Raw genomic sequence first — 19,627 nt, forward strand, 5'->3', positions numbered from 1 at the left:
TCCCCACTGCCCCACTCTCTCCATGACCCCATCCCAACTGTCCCCCTGTCTCCAGGACCCCAACCCCACTGTTCCTTCTCTTTCTGCAGCCCATCCCCATTACCCCCCCCGTGTCCAGGACCCCATCCCCATTGCCCCCCATCTCTGGGACCCCATCCCCACTGTCCCCCCTTTTCCAGCACCTATTTCATTGCCCTCCCTCTTTCTGGGGCCCATCCCCATTGCACCCCTTCTCTCTGGGACCCCATCCCCACTGTCCCCCCCTTTCCAGAACCCATTCCATTGTCCTCCCCCCTCCCTGGGACCCCATCCTCATTGTCCCTCCCTCTTTCTGCGACCCCATCCCCACTGTCCCTCCTCTCTCTGCGCCCCATCCCCATTCCCCCCTCCCTGTCCGGGACCCCATCCCCATTGTCCCCTCTCTCCGGGACCCCTGAAAGGAGGGAGGGGGGTATCAGGATGCCCCCGTTCCCCCCAGGCCTTGGCGGCGGAGCTGCGCTCGCTGCGGTTGCGGGCGGAGGAGGCGGCGCTGAGCCACGAGCGGGAGGCGAGGGCGCTCCGGGAGCAGGCGGCAGCGGCGGCCAAGCAGCGGGACAGCGCCCTGCGGGAGGTGAGCCGCACCCCAAAACCCCTTCCTGCTCCCTGAAATCTCCCTGGAGTTCCCTGGCCCCCAAAAACCCTTCCTGCCCCCCTGGAACCCCCAAATCCTGGAGTTCCCTGCCCCCAAAAACCCTTCCTGCACTCCTGAACCCCCCAAATTCCTGGAGTTCCCCGCCCCCCAAAAACCCTTCCCACTCCCTGAAACCCCCAAATCCCTGGAGTTCCCCAACCCCCAAAACCCCTTCCCACCCCCCTGAAACCCCCAAATCCCTGGAGTTCCCCGATCCCAAAAACCCCTTCCTGCCCCCCTGAAACCCCCAAATCCCTGCAGTTCCCCGCCCCCCAAAAACCCCTTCCTGCCCCCCTGGAACCCCCAAATCCCTCGAGTTCCCTGCCCCCCAAAAACCCTTCCTGCTCCCCTGGAACCCCCAAATCCAGGAGTTCCCTGCCCCCCAAAAACCCTTCCTGCCCCCCTGAAACCCCCAAATCCTGGAGTTCCCAGCCCCCCAAAAACCCTTCCTGCACTCCTGAACCCCCCAAATCCCTGGAGTTCCCCACCCCCCTGAAACCCCCAAATCGCTGGAGTTCCCCTCCCCCCAAAAACCCCTTCCCACCCTCTGAAACCCCCAAATCCTGGAGTTCCCCAACCCCCAAAACCCCTTCCCGCCCCCCTGAAAACCCCAAATCCCTAGATTCCCCCGCCCCCCAAAAACCCCTTCCCACCCTCCTGAAACCACCAAATCCCTGTAGTTCCCCGCCCCCCAAAAACCCCTTCCCACCCCCTGAAACCCCCAAATCCCTGGAGTTCCCCAACCCCCAAAAACCCCTTCCCACCCCCTGAAACCCCCAAATCCCTGGAGTTCCCCGATCCCAAGAACCCCTTCCCGCCCCCCTGGAACCCCCAAATCCCTCGAGTTCCCTGCCCCTCAAAAACCCCTTCCCACCCTCTGAAACCCCCAAATCCTGGAGTTCCCCAACCCCCAAAAACCCCTTCCCACCCTCCTGAAACCCCCAAATCCTGGAGTTCCCCAACCCCCAAAAACCCCTTCCCACCCTCTGAAACCCCCAAATCCTGGAGTTCCCCAACCCCCCAAAACCCCCTCCTGCACTCCTGGAACCCCCAAATCCCTCGATTCCCCCGCTCCCCAAAAACCCCTTCCCACCACCCTGGAACCCCTTCCCGCCCCCCTGAACCCCCAAATCCCTCAATTCCCCCGCCCCCCAAAAACCCCTTCCCACCACCCTGGAACCCCTTCCTGCCCCCCTGAACCCCCAAATCCTGGATTCCCGCTCGGGGCAGGCGGAGGAGGCGCGGGCGCAGCTGCGGGCCGGGGCCGAGGCGCGGGCGGCGGCGCGGCGGGAGCTGCTGGAGGCGCAGCGAGAGGCCCGGGACAGCCGCGAGGGCCGCGACGCCGAGCGGCGGCGGGCGCAGGAGGCGCGGCGGGCGCTGGGCGATGCCGCCCGGGAGAAGGAGGCGCTGCAGCGCTCCAACGAGGAGCTGCGGGCGGCCCTGCGGCGCGCCGAGGGAGAGCGCATCAGGTGGGCAACCGGGGTGGCCTCGCTGGGGGAGCAGGGCGTTGGAGGGGCTGATTGGGGCTGGGGGATGCTCGGGGTAAGGGAATGTCCAAGCTGGGAGATGCAGGGGTTGGAGCGATGGGTGGGAGAAGGGGCTGCTCGAATTGGGAGATGCGGGAGTGGGGAGATGCTTGGGATTAGGGAAGCACAAGTTGGGTGATGCTCAGGTTGAGGGGAAGCACAGATTGGAAGATGCAGGAATCGGAATGATGGGTGGGACAAGGGGCTGCGCAAATTGGGAGATGCAGGAGTTGGGAGATGCTTGGGATGAGGGAAGCACAGATTGGGAGATGCAGGAGTTGGTGGATGCTCATGATGAGGGAAAGCAGGAGTTGGGAGATGCTTGGGATGAGGGAAAGCAGGAGTTGGGAGATGCAGGAGTCGTGAGATGATTGGGATGAGGGAAGCACAAGTTGGGTGATGCTTGGGATGAGGGAAGCACAGATGGAGAGATGCAGGAGTTGGAAGATGCTCAGGATGAGGGAAAGCAGGAGTTGGGAGATGCAGGAGTTGGGAGATGATTGGCATGAAGGAAAACAGGAGTTGAGTGATGCTCAGGATGAGGGGAAGCACAGATTGGGAGATGCAGGAGTTGAGACGTGCAGGAGTTGGGAGATGCTTGGGATGAGGGAAAACAGGAGTTGGGAGATGCTTGGGATGAGGGGAAGCACAGATTGGAGATGCAGGAGTTGGGAGATGCAGGAGTTGGGTGATGCTCAGGATGAGCACAGATTGGGAGATGTGGGATGCAGGAGTTGGGTGATGCAGGAGTTGGGACATGCTGGGGGTGAGGAAAAGCAGGAATTGGAAGTTACAGGGCTGATCCCCACCGTGGAGGGCGATGCCTGGGGTAGGGGCGGTGTTGGGACGCTCAGGTTGGGATGGGGTGGTGCTCCAGCTCAGGAGGACGCTCAGGACAAGATGATGGCAATTTGGGGCCGGGGGACACCCGGGATGGGCACAGCTGGGGCACAGCTGGCGCTGGGGCCGTGCTGCCCCGCCGGGCACTGCCAGCCCCCGCTGCCCGCAGCCTGAAGCGCTCCGGGGAGGACAAGGAGCAGCGTGCGGCGCTGCTGGAGGCGGCGCGGGCGGCGGCCGAGCGGGAGGTGTCGGAGCTGCGGGCGGCGCTGCGGGGGCTGGAGCGCGCCCGCCTGGAGAGCCGCCGGGAGCTGCAGGAGCTGCGCCGCCAGGTCGGGGACGGCGACACGGGCACGGGGGGTGGCGCTGAGCCCCGGGGTGTCCCCGAACCGCCGGTGGCCTCGCGGGCAGGTGAAGGAGCTGGACAGCGAGAACAGCCGGCGGGGCCGGGAGCTGGGGGAGCTGCAGGCGCGGGTGGCGCTGGAGGAGCAGCGGGAGCAGCGCAGCCGCCGCGAGGCCTCGGGGCTCCGGCAGAAGGTGGCCGAGAGCGAGGCCGGCACCGAGGCTGCCAGGAAGGAGGTGAGACCGTCCCCAAAAGGTCCCCAAGAACCCGCTGTGGGTGCCCCACATCCCTGAGTGTGCCTGTGCCCCCATAGCTGGCTGTCCTGTGGGTCTGGAGGTGTCCCTGTCACCTCAGGCCATAGCTGGGTGCCTTTTGTCCCCAGTCATTGCCATCACTGAGGTATCCTGTGTCCCTGGGGTTCCCAGTGCCCCACTGCTCCATCCCCTGCATCCCTGGGGTTCCCTGTGACCCCATTGCTCCATCCCCTGCATCCCTGGGTGTCCCCATCACCCCACTGCTCCATGCCCTGCATCCCTGGAGTTCCCATTGCCCCATTGCTCTATCCCCCTGCATCCCTGGGGTTCCCATTGCCCTATTGCTCTATCCCCCTGCATCCCTGGGGTCCCCATTGCCCCATTGCTCCATCCCCTGCATCCCTGGTGTTCCCATTGCTCCGTTCCCTTCAACCCTGGGTGTTCCCATTGCCCCATTGCTCCATCCCCTGCATCCCTGGGTGTCCCCATCACCCCACTGCTCCATGCCCTGCTTCCTTGGAGTTCCCATTGCCCCACTGCTCCATCCCCTGCATCCCTGGGGTTCCCTGTGACCCCATTGCTCCATTCCCTGCATCCCTGGGTGTCCCCATCACCCCACTGCTCCATGCCCTGCTTCCTTGGAGTTCCCATTGCCCCACTGCTCCATCCCCTGCATCCCTGGGATTCTCATTGCCCTATTGCTCTATCCCCCTGCATCTCTGGGGTTCCTCATCACCCCACTGCTCCATCCCCTGCATTCTTGGAGTTCCCATTGCCCCACTGCTCCATCCCCTGCATCCCTGGATGTTCCCATTGCCCCGCTGCTCCATCCCCTGCATCCCTGGGGTTCCCTGTGACCCCATTGCTCCATTCCCTGCATCCCTGGGTGTCCCCATCACCCCACTGCTCCATGCCTTGCTTCCTTGGAGTTCCCATTGCCCCACTGCTCCATCCCCTGCATCCCTGGGATTCTCATTGCCCTATTGCTCAATCCCCCTGCATCTCTGGGGTTCCTCATCACCCCACTGCTCCATCCCCTGCATTCTTGGAGTTCCCATTGCCCCACTGCTCCATCCCCTGCATCCCTGGATGTTTCCATTGCCCCACTGCTCCATCCCCTGCATCCCTGGATGTTCCCATTGCCCCACTGCTCCATCCCCTGCATCCCTGGATGTTGCCGTTGCCCCATTGCTCCATGCCCTGCATCCCTGGAGTTCCCATTGCTCCATCCCCTGCATCCCTGGGATTCCCCATCACCCTCAGCTCCATCCCCTGCATTCTTGGAGTTCCCATTGCTCCATCCCTCGTCTCTCTGGGGTCCCCCACTGCTCCATCCCCCATTCCCACCGTTCCCCTGTCCGCCGTCCCCCCTCAGCTGCAGCAGCTGCAGCAGCGCCTGGCGGCGGCGGAGCAGGAGTTCCGGCGGCGGGAGCAGGAGCTGTCGCGCAGCCTGGAGGAGGCGCGGGGCAATGAGAAGAAGCTGCTGGCGGACGCTCGGAACCTGCAGCTCAAGGTGGAGGCGGCGCGGGCCGAGGTGGCGGAGCTGGGGCTGCGGCTGAGCGCGGCGCAGGGCCGGGCGCAGGGGCTGGAGGCGGAGCTGGCCCGCGGCGAGGAGCAGCGCAGGAACGCCGAGTCCCGCCTGGGAGGGCTCCAGGCCACCCTGCGCCGCACCGTGGCCGCGGCCAGGGCCAAGGGTGAGCGGGCCGGGGGCCGAGGGGAAGGGAGGTGGCACCCCTTGATCCAGCCCTGGGGGTCTTCGACACAGCGGTGCTCCGGCCCCTGCACCCCGGGGCTCTGCCAAACCCCGTTATTCCATCCCTGCATCCCAGGATCTCCCAAACCCCGTTATTCCATCCCCGCATCCCGGGACTCTGCCAAACCCCGTTATTCCATCCCTGCATCCCAGGATCTCCCAAACCCCGTTATTCCATCCCTGCATCCCAGGATCTCCCAAACCCCGTTATTCCATCCCTGCATCCCAGGATCTCCCAAAGCCCGTTATTCCATCCCTGCATCCCAGGATCTCCCAAACCCCGTTATTCCATCCCTGCATCCCAGAGCTCTCCCAAACCCTGTTGTTCCATCCCTGCATCCTAGGGATCTCCCAAACCCCGTTATTCCATCCCTGCAGCCCAGGGATCTCCCAAACCCCGTTATTCCATCCCCTTCACCTCTGGATCCCCTCAAACCCCGTTATTCCACCCTCTGCATCCCTGGATTCTCCCAGACCCCATTATTCCATCCCTGCATCCCCCCAAACCCCATTATTCCATTCCTGCATCCTGTGGATCTCCCAGACCCCATTATTCCATTCCTGCATCCCGGGGCTCTCCCATTGCTTGATCCCTTTCATCTTGGGGGTCTCCCAAACCCCATTATTCTATCCCTGCATCCCTGGATTCTCCCAAATCCCGTTATTCCATCTTCTGCATCCTGGGGATCCCCCAAACCCCATTATTCCACCCCCTGCACCCCTGGATCTTCCCAAACCCCATTATTCCACCCCTCACCACCCCAGGGTCCCCTTGACTCCATCCCCTGCCTTCTAAGGGTCTCCCAAACCCCATTATTCCATCTCCTGCACCCCTGGATCTTCCCAAACCCCATTATTCCATCCCTGCACCCCTGGATCTTCCCAAACCCCATTATTCCATCCCTGCATCCTGGGGATCTTCCAAGCCTCCTAATTCCATCCCTGCATCCCAGGGATCTCCCAAGCCCTGTTATTCTATCCCTGCATCCCTGGATCCTCCAAAACCCCGTTATTCCATCCCTTCATCCTTGGATTCTCCCAAACACTGTTATTCCATCCCCTGCACCCCTGGATCCTCCCAAACCCCATTATTCCATCTCCTACACCCCTGGATCTTCCCAAACCCTGTTATTTCACCCCCAGCTTCCTGGGTGTCTCCCATTACTCCATCCCCTGCATCTTGGAGGTCTACTAAACCCCATTATTCCATCCCTGCATCCTGGGCATCTCCCAAACCCTGTTATTCCACCCCCTGCACCCCGGGGTCCCCTTCACTCCATCCCCATCACCCCTGGATCCTCCCAACCCCCATTATTCCATCTCCTGCATTCTTGGATTCTCCCAAACCCCATTATTTCATCCCTGCATCCCAGGGTCCCCTTCACTCCATCCCCTGCATCACAGGGGTCTCCCAAAACCCATCATTCCATCCCTGCATCCTTCCAAATCCTGTTATTCCATCCCCTGCACCCCTGGATCCTCCCAAACCCCATTATTCCATCTCCTACACCCCTGGATCCTCCCAAACCCTGTTATTCCACCCCCAGCTTCCTGGGGGTCTCCCAACCCCCATTATTCCATCTCTGCATCCCAGGGGTCTCCCATTGCTCCATCCCCCGCATCCTGGTGGTCTCCCAAACCCCATTATTCCATCCCTGCATCCCTGGATCCCCCCAAACCCCGTTATTCCACCCCCTGCACCCCGGGTTCCCCTTCACTCCATCCCCTGCATCCCCACATTTTTCCATCCCCGGCCTCCCTGGTGTCCCCTGCTGCTCCTTCCCCTCCTCCCCAGGCTGGTGTCCCCCTGTGACCCCTGTTGTCCCCCTGCCACCCCTGTTGTCCCCCAGGCGGGGTCCCGGAGGGTCCGGGCAGCCCCGGCTCCGTCGCGGATCCCGATGCCGATCCCGATGCGCTGCGGGCGGCGCTGCGGGAATTCCTGCGGGAGCTGCAGGACGCGCAGCGCGAGCGGGTGCGTGTCCCTGTCCCTGCTGTCCCCATCGTCCCCAGAGGGCCCCTCCCGGCCCGATCCCAGCCCCCGTTCCCGGCAGGAGGAGCTCCGGGGCCAGGTGAGCAGCCTCGGACGGCGCCTGGCGGAGGCGGAGGCGGAGCGGGACAGCGCCGGGGCCCGGGCACAGCGGCTGCAGAAACTGCTGGACGAGAGCGAGCAAGGTGGGTGGTGGGCAATTTTGGGATTCGGGGTGGTCTGGTGGCTGCTGGAGCCACCACAGCCAGCGGGAGCTCGGAGGGAAATTGAGGCACGGGGAGGGAGGTGAAGATGCCCAGGGTGGAGGATGCTCCTCGGGATTTCCTCCAAAATCCTGGTGGGAAACCTCATAAATCCCAGTAAAACTGGAAATTGAGGGATTCAGGGTGGTCTGGTGGCTGCTGGAGCCACCACAGCCAGTGGGAGCTCGGAGGGAAACTGAGGCACAGGGAGGGGGACGGTGCTCAGAGCGGAGGGTGCTCCTTGGGATTTCCTTCAAAATCCTGGTGGGAAAGCTCAGAATTCCCGGTAAAACTGGGAACTGAGGGATTCGGGGTGGTCTGGTGCCACCACAGCCAGTGGGAGCTCGGAGGGAAACTGAGGCGCAGGGAGGGGGATGGTGCTCAGAGCGGAGGGTGCTCCTTGGGATTTCCTCCAAAATCCTGGTGGGAAACCTCATAAATCCCAGTAAAATTGGGAATTTTGGGATTCAGGGTGGTCTGGTGGCTGCTGGAGCCGCCACAGCCAGTGGGAGCTCGGAGGGAAACTGAGGCACGGGGAGGGGGGTGAAGCTGCCCAGGGTGGAGGATGCTCCTCGGGATTTCCTTCAAAATCCTGGTGGGAAGGCTCAGAAATCCCAGTAAAACTGGGAATTTTGGGATTCGGGGTGGTCTGGTGGCTGCTGGAGCCACCACAGCCAGTGGGAGCTCTGAGGGAAACTGAGGCACAGAGAGGGGGGACGGTGCTCAGAGCGGAGGATGCTCCTCGGGATTTCCTCCAAAATCCTGGTGGGAAAGCTCAGAAATCCCAGTGAACCCCAGTAAAACCCTTCTGTGCCTCCTTTAAACACCAGTACAAAGTGGTAAAAATTTCCATATATCCTTCTAACCCTAATAAAAAGGGTTTTATACCCTTTACCCTAGTAAAACCTCTCTGCATTCCCCCCACACATCCCAGTGAAACTGGCAAACCCCTCATGGATGCCAGTACACCAGTACAAAGTGGTAAATAATTCTATATATCCTTCTAACCCCAATAAAATGGGTAAAAACCCTCACGGATGCCACTGCACCAGTACAAAGTGGTAAATAATTCCATATATCCTTCTAACCCTAATAAAAAGGGTAAAAACCCTCATGGATGCCAGTACACCAGTACAAAGTGGTAAATAATTCCATATATCCTTCTAACCCAAATAAAACGGGTAAAACCCCTCATGGATGCCAGTACACCAGTACAAAGTGGTAAATAATTCCATATATCCTTCTAACCCTAATAAAAAGGGTTTTAAACCCTTTACCCTAGTAAAACCCCTCTGCATTCCCCCCCCCCACATCCCTAAAACTGATAAAACCCTCATGGATGCCCATAAATCCCACTGGAACTGCTTAATTCCCCTATGGATCCCATGTAAATACCAGTTAAACTGGTGAACTCCGCAAAACCCAGTAAAACTGGTAAAACCCCTCTGTGCAAACTCCATAAATCCCAGTAAAGTGGGGCAGAACCTGTCTGCACCCCAGGTAAATCCCAGTAAAGTTGGTAAATCCCCCAGCTATTTCCTGTAAATCCCAATGAAACAGCTGAAAAAACCCTGTGCAAACGGCAGAAATCCCAATAAAATTAAATTAAAGATCCCAAAACATTAAAAAATAGCAATAAAAAAAAAAACCATTAAAAAAATTCCCCATAAACTGCAGTAAAACTGGTGAGCTCCCTGTGCAGTCTCCATAAATGCCAACAAAGGGTTAAAATCCCTGTGCATCCCTCTTAAACCCCAGTGAACCCAGAAACCCCTCCCAGTTTGTCCCCATAAATTCCAGTAAAACCCCAATAAAATCCCAATAAAACCCCCATAAACTCCCAATAAAACCCTAATAAAACCCCAATAAAACCCCAATAAAGCCCCAATAAAACTGGTAACACCTCCCTGCATCCCATGACCACCCAAAGAAAACTGGGAAATGCCCTGAGCAGATGCCATAAATCCCAATAAATGGGTAAAACCCCCCCTGAATCTCCCAGAAACCCCAGTAAAATTGGGAACCTCCCATGCCTCCCCTGTAATTCCCAGTAAACTGGGAACCCCCTGGGAAAACTCTTTAAATCCCAATAAAATGGGTAAAACCCCATAAACCCCAGTAAACCCCCCCTGTATCCCCCATTAATCCAAATTAACCACTCTGCACCCCCAAAACCCCCAGTAAACCCCCACAGATCCCAGTAACCCCCAGCATACCCCAAAAATCCCTCTGCAATTCCCATAAATCCCAATAAAACCCTCCTGCATCCCCCATAAACCCCAACGAGCCCCAGTTACCCCAAGCATCCCCTATAAACTCTGATAAACCCCTCTGCAATTCCCATAAACCAAATAAACCACAGTAAAACCTCATTGCAACACCATAATCCCCGGTAAAACCACGCTGCACCCCACAAACCCCAGTAACACCCCACAAACCCCAGTAACACCCCCTTCCATCTCCATAAACCCCATGAAAACCCCCTTCCATCCCCATAAACCCCAATAAAATCCCTCTGCAGCCCCACAAACCCCAGTAACACCTCCTTCAATCCCCATAAACGCCATGAAAAGTCCCTTGTACCCCCACAAACCCCAGTAAAACCCCAGTAACACCCCCTTCCATCCCCATAAACCCCAGCAAAGCCCCTCTGCACCCCCACAAACCTCAGTAAAACCCCTTTGCACCCCCACAAACCCCATTAAAATCCCCGTTCCGTCCTCACAAACCCCAGTAAAACCCTTCTGCACCCCCACAAACCCCAGTAAAACCGTTCTGCACCCCCACAAACCCCAGTAAAACTCCAGTAAAACTCCCTTCCATCCCCATAAATCCCAGTAAAACCCCAGAAAAACCCCCTTCCATCCCCACAAACCCCATTAAAATCCCCTTGCACCCCCACAAACCCCAGTAAAACCCCTTTGCACCCCCACAAACCCATTAAAATCCCCATTCCATCCTCACAAACCCCAGTAAAACCCCAGTAAAAGCCCCTTCCATCTCCATAAATCCCAGTAAAACCCCTTTGCTCTCCCACAAACCCCAGTTAATCCCCCTTCCATCCCTATAAACCCCAGCAAAACCCCAGAAAAACCCCGTTCCATCCCCACAAACCCCAGTAACACCCCTTTGCACCCCCACAAACCTCAGAAAAACTCCCTTCCATCCCCACAAACCCCATGAAAACCCCCTTGCATCCCCACAAACCCCAGTAAAACCCCTTTGCTCTCCCACAAACCCCAGTAAAACCCCAGTAACACCCCCTTCCATCCTCATAAACCCCAGCAAAGCCCGTCTGCACCCCCACAAACCTCAGTAAAACCCCTTTGCACCCCCACAAACCCCATTAAAATCCCCGTTCCGTCCTCACAAACCCCAGTAAAACCCCTCTGCATCCCCACAAACCCCAGTAAAACCCCTTTGCTCTCCCACAAACCCCAGTAAAACCCCAGTTAAACCCCCTTCCATCCCCATAAACCCCAGCAAAGCCCCTCTGCACCCCCACAAACCTCAGTAAAACCCCTTTGCACCCCCACAAACCCCATTAAAATCCCCATTCCGTCCTCACAAACCCCAGTAAAACCCTTCTGCACCCCCACAAACCCCAGTAAAACCGTTCTGCACCCCCACAAACCCCAGTAAAACTCCAGTAAAACTCCCTTCCATCCCCATAAATCCCAGTAAAACCCCAGAAAAACCCCCTTCCATCCCCACAAACCCCATTAAAATCCCCTTGCACCCCCACAAACCCCAGTAAAACCCCTTTGCACCCCCACAAACCCCATTAAAATCCCCATTCCATCCTCACAAACCCCAGTAAAACCCCAGTAAAAGCCCCTTCCATCTCCATAAATCCCAGTAAAACCCCTTTGCTCTCCCACAAACCCCAGTTAAACCCCCTTCCATCCCTATAAACCCCAGTAAAACCCCAGAAAAACCCCGTTCCATCCCCACAAACTCCAGTAACACCCCTTTGCACCCCCACAAACCCCAGAAAAACTCCCTTCCATCCCCACAAACCCCATGAAAACCCCCTTGCACCCCCACAAACCCCAGTAAAACCCCTCTGCATCCCCACAAACCCCAGTAAAACCCCTTTGCTCTCCCACAAACCCCAGTAAAACCCCAGTAACACCCCCTTCCATCCTCATAAACCCCAGCAAAGCCCGTCTGCACCCCCACAAACCTCAGTAAAACCCCTTTGCACCCCCACAAACCCCATTAAAATCCCCATTCCATCCTCACAAACCCCAGTAAAACCGTTCTGCACCCCCACAAACCCCAGTAAAACTCCAGTAAAACTCCCTTCCATCCCCATAAATCCCAGTAAAACCCCAGAAAAACCCCCTTCCATCCCCACAAACCCCATTAAAATCCGCACCCCCACAAACCCCAGTAAAACCCCTTTGCACCCCCACAAACCCCATTAAAATCCCCATTCCATCCTCACAAACCCCAGTAAAACCCCAGTAAAAGCCCCTTCCATCTCCATAAATCCCAGTAAAACCCCTTTGCTCTCCCACAAACCCAGTTAAACCCCCTTCCATCCCTATAAACCCCAGTAAAACCCCAGAAAAACCCCGTTCCATCCCCACAAACTCCAGTAACACCCCTTTGCACCCCCACAAACCCCAGAAAAAACTCCCTTCCATCCCCACAAACCCATGAAAACCCCTTGCACCCCACAAACCCCAGTAAAACCCCTCTGCATCCCCACAAACCCCAGTAAAACCCCTTTGCTCTCCCACAAACCCCAGTAAAACCCCAGTAACACCCCCTTCCATCCCCATAAACCCCAGCAAAGCCCCTCTGCACCCCCACAAACTTTAGTAAAACCCCTTTGCACCCCCACAAACCCCATTAAAATCCCCATTCCGTCCTCACAAACCCCAGTAAAACCCTTCTGCACCCCCACAAACCCCAGTAAAACCCCAGTAAAAGCCCCTTCCATCTCCATAAATCCCAGTAAAACCCCTCTGCTCTCCCACAAACCCCAGTTAAACCCCCTTCCATCCCTATAAACCCCAGTAAAACCCCAGAAAACCCCCTTGCACCCCCACAAACCCCATGAAAACCCCCTTGCACCCCCACAAACCCCAGTAACACCCCAGTGCACTCCCACAAACACCAGCAACACCCCAGTGCACTCCCACAAACCCCAATAACATCCCCACAAACCCCATGAAAACCCCCTTGCACCCCCACAACCCCAGTAAAACCCCTCTGCACCCCCACAAACCCCAGTAAAACCCCTTTGCTCTCCCACAAACCCCACTAAAACCCCCTTTCACCCCCCCAAACCCCGCAGGGCGGCGGGAGCTGAGCGGGGCCCGCGCTTCGCTGCTGCTGCAGGACGAGACCCTGCGGCGCTCGCAGCGGGAATGCCGCGGGCTGCGGGAGCGCCTGAGCGCCCTGGAGAGCGGCATGAGGGCGGCCGAGAGGGAGCGGCGGGCGGGACAGGTGCGAACGGAGCGGGAACGGGAGCGGGGAATGGGAATGGGGAACGGGAACGGGGACGGGAGCGGGAATGGGGAATAGGAACGGGAATGGGAGCGGGAACGGGAACGGAAATGGGAGCGGGAATGGGAGCGCCTGAGCGCCCTGGAGAGCGGCATGAGGGCGGCCGAGAGGGAGCGGCGGGCGGGACAGGTGCGAAGGGAGGGGGAACGGGAACGGGAACGGGAATGGGGAATGGGAACGGGAATGGGAATGGGGAATGGAAACGGGAACGGGGAGTGGGGACGGGAACGGGAACGGGAATGGGAATGGGGAATGGAAACGGGAACGGGGACGGAACGGGAGCGGGAACAGGGAACGGGAACGGGAATGGGGAATGGGGATGGGAGCGGGAACGGGAATGGGAGCGGGAACGGGAGCGCCTGAGCGCCCTGGAGAGCGGCATGAGAGCGGCCGAGAGGGAGCAGTGGGCGGGACAGGTGCGAACGGAGCGGGAACGGGAACGGGGAATGGGAATGGGGAACGGGAGCGGGAATGGGAGCGGGAACGGGGCAGGGAACGGGAATGAGGAATGGGAACGGGGCAGGGAGGGCCTGAGCGCCCTGGAGAGCGGGATGAGGGCGGCCGAGAGGGAGCGGCGGGCGGGACAGGTGCGAACGGAGCGGGAACGGGAACGGGAACGGGGCAGGGAATGGGAATAGGGAATGGGAATGGGAATGGGAATGGGGAATGGGGAATGGGGAATGGGGATGGGAGCGGGAACGGGAATGGGAGTGGGAACGGGAGAGCCTGAGCGCCCTGGAGAGCGGCATGAGAGCGGCCGAGAGGGAGCGGTGGGTGGGACAGGTGCGAACGGAGCGGAAATTGGAATGGGGAATGGGAACGGGGACGAGGATGGAAACAGAGGAGCGGGAGTGGGAACGGGAACGGGAGTGGGAACGGAACGGGAACGGGAATGGGGAACGGGAACGGGAACCGAGGAGTGGGAATTGGAACGGGAATGGGATGGGAACGGGAACGGAGAATGGGAACAGGAACGGGAGTGGGGCCGGGAACGGGGGAGCGGGGCCGGGTGAACTGGGGGGTCAGGGGAGAATGGGGCCGGGGGGAACGAGGGAGTTGGGTGGAAATGGGGGGGTCCAGCTGGAAACTGGGGGGCAGTGCAGGCAGGAATCGGGGGCAGCACAGGTGGGAATGGAGGCAGTCAGGTGGGAATGTGGGATAATTCAGGTAGGAATGTAGGATAATCTAGGTGGGAATGGGGGGCAGTCCAGGGATAATCCAGGTGGGAATGTGGGATAATCCAGGTGGGAATACCAAGCAGTCCAGGCAGAAATGTTGAGCAGTCCCGGTGGGAATGCGGGATAATCCAGGTGGGAATGCCCCGTGGGGAGTGTCAGCAGCCCGGGTGGGAGCGCGGGGCAGTCCGGGTGGGCACATCCCCCAGCTCCACGCCCGCATTCCGGCGGCTGCAGGAGAAGCTGGGCGAGCTGGAGGAGGCCCGGCAGCGGCTGGAGCTGTGCGAGAGCCGCAGCGCCCGGCTGGAGCTGCAGCGGCGGGCGCTGGAGGCGGAGCTGGGCCGGGCCCGGCGGGCGCTCGCCGAGCGGGACGCGGAGGCGCGGGAGGCGCGGGAGCGAGCGGAGCAGCTCCGCACGCAGGTACCGGGATCCCGCCGGGCTCCGGGGCTCAGCTGCCTTTCCACGGATCCAGTCCCACGGTTCCCCTCTGAGCAGCCTCCCAGCGCCTCCTGAAGCACTTTCCAGTCCCACAGCTCCCACTGAACCCACTCCAGTTCCCACAGCTCCCACTGACCCCGCTCCAGCTCCCGCAGTCCCTCAGCTCCCACTGAACCCACTCCAGTCCCCACAGGTCCCACTGAACCCACTCCAGTCCCCACAGTCCCCCCAGTTTCCCCTGAGCCCCATCCCAGTCCCGCAGTTCCTATTGAACCCACTCCCAGTTCCCCCGAGTTCCCCCTGGATCCCATCCCAGTTGTCCCCAGCTCCACTAAAACCCCTCTCAGTCCCCCAGTTCCCCCCAAATCCCTTCCCTATTCCTCTGAGTTCCTCCTAAACACCCTCCCAGTCTCCCCAGTTCCCCCTGAATCCTCTCCCAGCCCCCCCAGTTCCCCCAGTATCCCTTCCCAGTCCCCCTCAGTTCCCCCTGAGCCCTCTCCCAGTCTCCCCAGTTCCCCCGGTATCCCTTCCCAGTTCCCCCGGTATCCCCTCCCAGTCTCCCCAGTTCCCCCAATATCCCCTCCCAGTACTCCCAGTTCCCCCAATATCCACTCCCAGTGCCCCCAGTCCCCCCAGTATCCGCTCCCAGTTCCCGACTCTCCGTTCCCGTTCCGTTCCCAGCTGGCTCACGCCGAGTCCCGCTCGGGGCCGCTGTTCCCGGTGCCGCCGGGGAGCGGCTCCAAGGGGGAGGCTCCGGCCGGCCCCGCGCTCCACGAGCGGCTCCTGCAGCTCCAGAACGCGCTGGCCGCGGGCGAGACGGACCGGAGGCTGCTCCAGGTGGGACCGGAACCGCTCCCAGTGCCCCCAGCTCCTGCCGAGCCCCTTCCCAGTCCCCTCATTCTCTGTGAGCCTCCTCCCAGCCCTCCAAAACCCCCTCCCACTACTCCCAGTTCCCTCTGAACCCTCCCAGTGCTCCCATTTGCCCTGAACCATTCCCGGTCCCCGCTGTCCCCGGATGTCCCGAGGCTGTCCTGGGGATGTCCCCGGGTGTCCCAGGGATGTCCCCGGCTGTCACGGGGCTGTCCCGCTGTCCCCCCGGTGTCGCAGGAGGGGCTGGAGGAGGCGCGGCGGGCGCTGGCGGAGGCGCGGCGGGAGAAGGGAATGCTGCGGGAGCAGCTGCGGGAGCAGCGGGAGCTGGGGATGCTGTGGGAGCCGGGAATGCCACGGGATCTGGGAGTGCTCCGGGATCTGGGAATGCTCCGGGAGCCGGGAATGCCACGGGATCTGGGAGTGCTCCGGGAGCCGGGAATGCTCCGGGAGCCGGGAACGCCCTCAGAACAGGGAATGCCGCCGGAGCCCTCCCAGGACCGGCAGCAGGAGGTGAGTGGGGCTGCAGCCCAAATTCGCTGATCTTTGACCCCAGAGTCCCACACCCTTATGGGCTAATTAATTATCTAATTATCATCTCATACCTGTATCATCATATCTAATTACCTGATACTATATTAGATAATTGCCATATTAGATCTATTGCCTGTATTAGATCTATTGCCATATATATATAACTCTAATATATATTTGGGTTTGTCGGTATTTTTCTATCTATTGCACTTACTTTAATAAATGTTTATCTGTGTTCGGGCAGGAGCGGGACCCTCCCGGCCCCGCACAGCTCCCGGCGGGGCCGGATCCCCCTGCAGGCTCGGCCGAGCGGGAGCTGGAGGAGGCTCGGAAACGCATCCAGGTGCTGCGGGTGGGTCCCGGGGCCGGGGCTGAGCCCAGTCCGGGGGATGGAGCAAGGGCTGATCCATGGGATGGGGCTGGGGCAGATCCCGATCCATGGGATGGGGCTGATCCCGATCCATGGGATGGGGCTGATCTCGATCCATGGGATGGGGCTGGGCCTGATCCATGGGATGGGGCTGATCCCAATCCATGGGATGGGGCTGATCCCGATCCATGGGATGGGGCTGATCCCAATCCATGGGATGGGGCTGATCCCGATCCATGGGATGGGGCTGATCCTGATCCATGGGATGGGGCTGATCCCAATCCATGGGATGGGGCTGATCCTGATCCATGGGATGGGGCTGATCCCAATCCATGGGATGGGGCTGATCTTGATCCATGGGATGGGGCTGGGCCTGATCCATGGGATGGGGCTGGGCCTGATCCATGGGATGGGGCTGATCCTGATCCATGGGATGGGGCTGGGCCTGATCCATGGGATGGGGCTGGGCCTGATCCATGGGATGGGGCTGGGCCTGATCCATGGGATGGGGCTGATCCCGATCCATGGGATGGGGCTGATCTCGATCCATGGGATGGGGCTGGGCCTGATCCATGGGATGGGGCTGATCTCGATCCATGGGATGGGGCTGATCTCGATCCATGGGATGGGGCTGGGCCTGATCCATGGGATGGGGCTGATCCCAATCCATGGGATGGGGCTGATCCCGATCCATGGGATGGGGCTGATCCCAATCCATGGGATGGGGCTGATCCCGATCCATGGGATGGGGCTGATCCTGATCCATGGGATGGGGCTGATCCCAATCCATGGGATGGGGCTGATCCTGATCCATGGGATGGGGCTGATCCCAATCCATGGGATGGGGCTGATCCCAATCCATGGGATGGGGCTGGGCCTGATCCATGGGATGGGGCTGATCCCAATCCATGGGATGGGGCTGATCCCGATACATGGGATGGAGCTGATCCCAATCCATGGGATGGGGCTGATCTCGATCCATGGGATGGGGCTGATCTCGATCCATGGGATGGGGCTGATCCCAATCCATGGGATGGGGCTGATCCATGGGATGGGGCTGATCCTGATACATGGGATGGAGCTGATCTCGATCCATGGGATGCAGCTGGGGCTGATCCCAATCCATGGGATGGAGCTGATCTCGATCCATGGGATGGGGCTGGGGCTGATCTCGATCCATGGGATGGGGCTGCTCCTTCAGGAGCTCATCCTGATGGGAACGAGCCTGGTGCTGGTGCTGGGAAGGGGCCAGGCTCATCCCAATGGGAATGGTCCCGGTACTGGGAAGGGGCTGGGCTGGTTCCAGGGGCAGGGAGGTGTTGGCACTGGCCACACCAGGAAGGTGGTGTTGGTGCCGGTGTTGGTGTTGCTGTTGATGCTGGTGTTTGTGCTGGTGCTGGTGTTGGTGCTGGTGCTGCTCCTCCAGCGCCAGCACCATGGAGGTGTTGGTGTTGGTGCTGGTGTTGGTGTTGGTGCTGGTGCTGGCGCTGGCTCCGGGCCGTTCTGGGGTGCCCGTGCAGGCAGTGCCCATCCCGGTGTGCCCGTGCCCATCCCGGTGTGCCCGTGCCCATCCTGGTGTGCCCGTGCCCATCCCTGGTACCGGGCTCCGCTCCCCACAGGCTCAGGTGTCGGCGCTGGAGCTCCGGGCCCGGCCGCTCCCTGAGGATCCCGTGGAGCTGCAGCGGGAGCTGGAACGGCTCCGGCTCGGCCGTGGCGGCCTGGAGGAGCAGGTGAGGGGACACGGGGACAGCCCTGGGACATGGGGACAGCCTGGGGGACACGGGGACACAGCGCGGGGACACAGCCCTCAGGGACATGGGGACACAGCCTGGGGAGACACAGGGACAGCCCTGGGGGACACGGGGACAGTCCTGGGGGACATGGCCCCAGGGGACACAGGGACACAGCCTGGGGGACACGGGGACAGTCCTGGGGGACACAGCGTGGGGGGACACAGGGACACAGACCATGGGACGCGGCCTGGAGGACATGGGGACAGCCCCGGGGGACACGGGGACACAGCCTGGGGACACGGCCTGGGGACACAGGGACAGCCTGGGGCACATGGGGACATGGCCTGGGGGGACACAGGGACAGCCTGGGGGACACGGCCCGGCCCCACAGCCTCCCGTCCCTCTCTCCCTCCTGCAGATTGTGCTGCTCAAGGAGCAGGAGCTGCAGCGACATCCCACCGGAAGTTAGGGAATTCCAGGAATTCCGGGACATCCACAGGGACCAGCGCAGCTCCGGGATGGGAGGATCCATCCCCATCCCTGATCCCAAAATCCGCAGCAGCTCCGCTCAGGGGTGAGGAGGATCCAGCCCCATCCCTGTGCTCCAATCCCACAGCGATTTTTTGTCCCCTCATTCCCTTTTCTCCAGGAAAAAGCTGCACTTTTCCCACCAGCCGACCAAATTTGTCTATTTTTGATACAATCTGGGACCTCGTGGATGGTTTACTCATTTTCCTGTTGCAGTTTTTAATGGAAAAATGGGGAATATTCCTTTGTTTTAGCCCCAGAAGACCCAACTGATTTATTCCCCTCCAGCCTAACATGCCCTGCCCTCACCCCATCCTAATTTCCCCCCTTTTTCTAACAAAAAAATCCCTGCATTTGTGTTTTTGAAGGATTTTTTTTAGGAACTAGCAGGGTTTTTATATGGAATTTTTAGGAGTGGGGGTTTTTACTGGTGCTCCCAAGGGTGGGAAAGCCCTGGGAAGGGAGGTGGTGGCTGTGACCATCCCCAGTCCCAGCCGGAATAAACTTGGAAAATCCAAACTGGGAGTGCTGAGGGATTTTTTGGGGGAATTTGCCATTTTAAGAATGCCCAAATTTGGGTTGGGTTGAATGAGGTCCCTAAATAACAATGAATAATAAGAATAAATAGAAATAAGCAATAATTAAAACCCAGTAATGACAATTAATAACGAAGGGTGAAGGAGAAGAAATCGTAATAAACAGCAAATAACGATGAGGATAAAGCTGCACCCTATAGATGAGAGAGAAGCTTTGGGGGAAAATTCACCCAATAGAGAGGAAATGCACCCTATAGAGGGGACATTCACCCTGTAGATGAAAATTTCACCCTATAGAGGGGAAATTCAACCTA

General features: G+C 59.5%; 1 protein-coding gene across 1 annotated transcript in view; it reads left to right on the forward strand.

Annotated features, from left to right (window-relative positions):
• The window catches only part of CROCC (ciliary rootlet coiled-coil, rootletin), a 39,322-nt gene extending 20,314 nt beyond the window's left edge, over positions 1–19,008 (forward strand). The window contains 14 exon segments of the mRNA XM_063176713.1: positions 479–610; positions 1,901–2,139; positions 3,206–3,365; positions 3,445–3,612; positions 5,006–5,324; positions 7,234–7,355; positions 7,435–7,555; positions 12,921–13,072; positions 14,545–14,727; positions 15,427–15,582; positions 15,853–16,125; positions 16,391–16,498; positions 18,136–18,246; positions 18,668–19,008. Coding sequence (XP_063032783.1) covers positions 479–610; positions 1,901–2,139; positions 3,206–3,365; positions 3,445–3,612; positions 5,006–5,324; positions 7,234–7,355; positions 7,435–7,555; positions 12,921–13,072; positions 14,545–14,727; positions 15,427–15,582; positions 15,853–16,125; positions 16,391–16,498; positions 18,136–18,246; positions 18,668–18,718 — 2,295 coding nt within the window. The 3' untranslated portion in view covers positions 18,719–19,008.
• The last annotated feature ends 619 nt before the right edge of the window (positions 19,009–19,627 follow it).

This window comes from Melospiza melodia, chromosome 26 (assembly GCF_035770615.1).
Source record: "Melospiza melodia melodia isolate bMelMel2 chromosome 26, bMelMel2.pri, whole genome shotgun sequence".
Classification (NCBI taxonomy): domain Eukaryota; kingdom Metazoa; phylum Chordata; class Aves; order Passeriformes; family Passerellidae; genus Melospiza; species Melospiza melodia.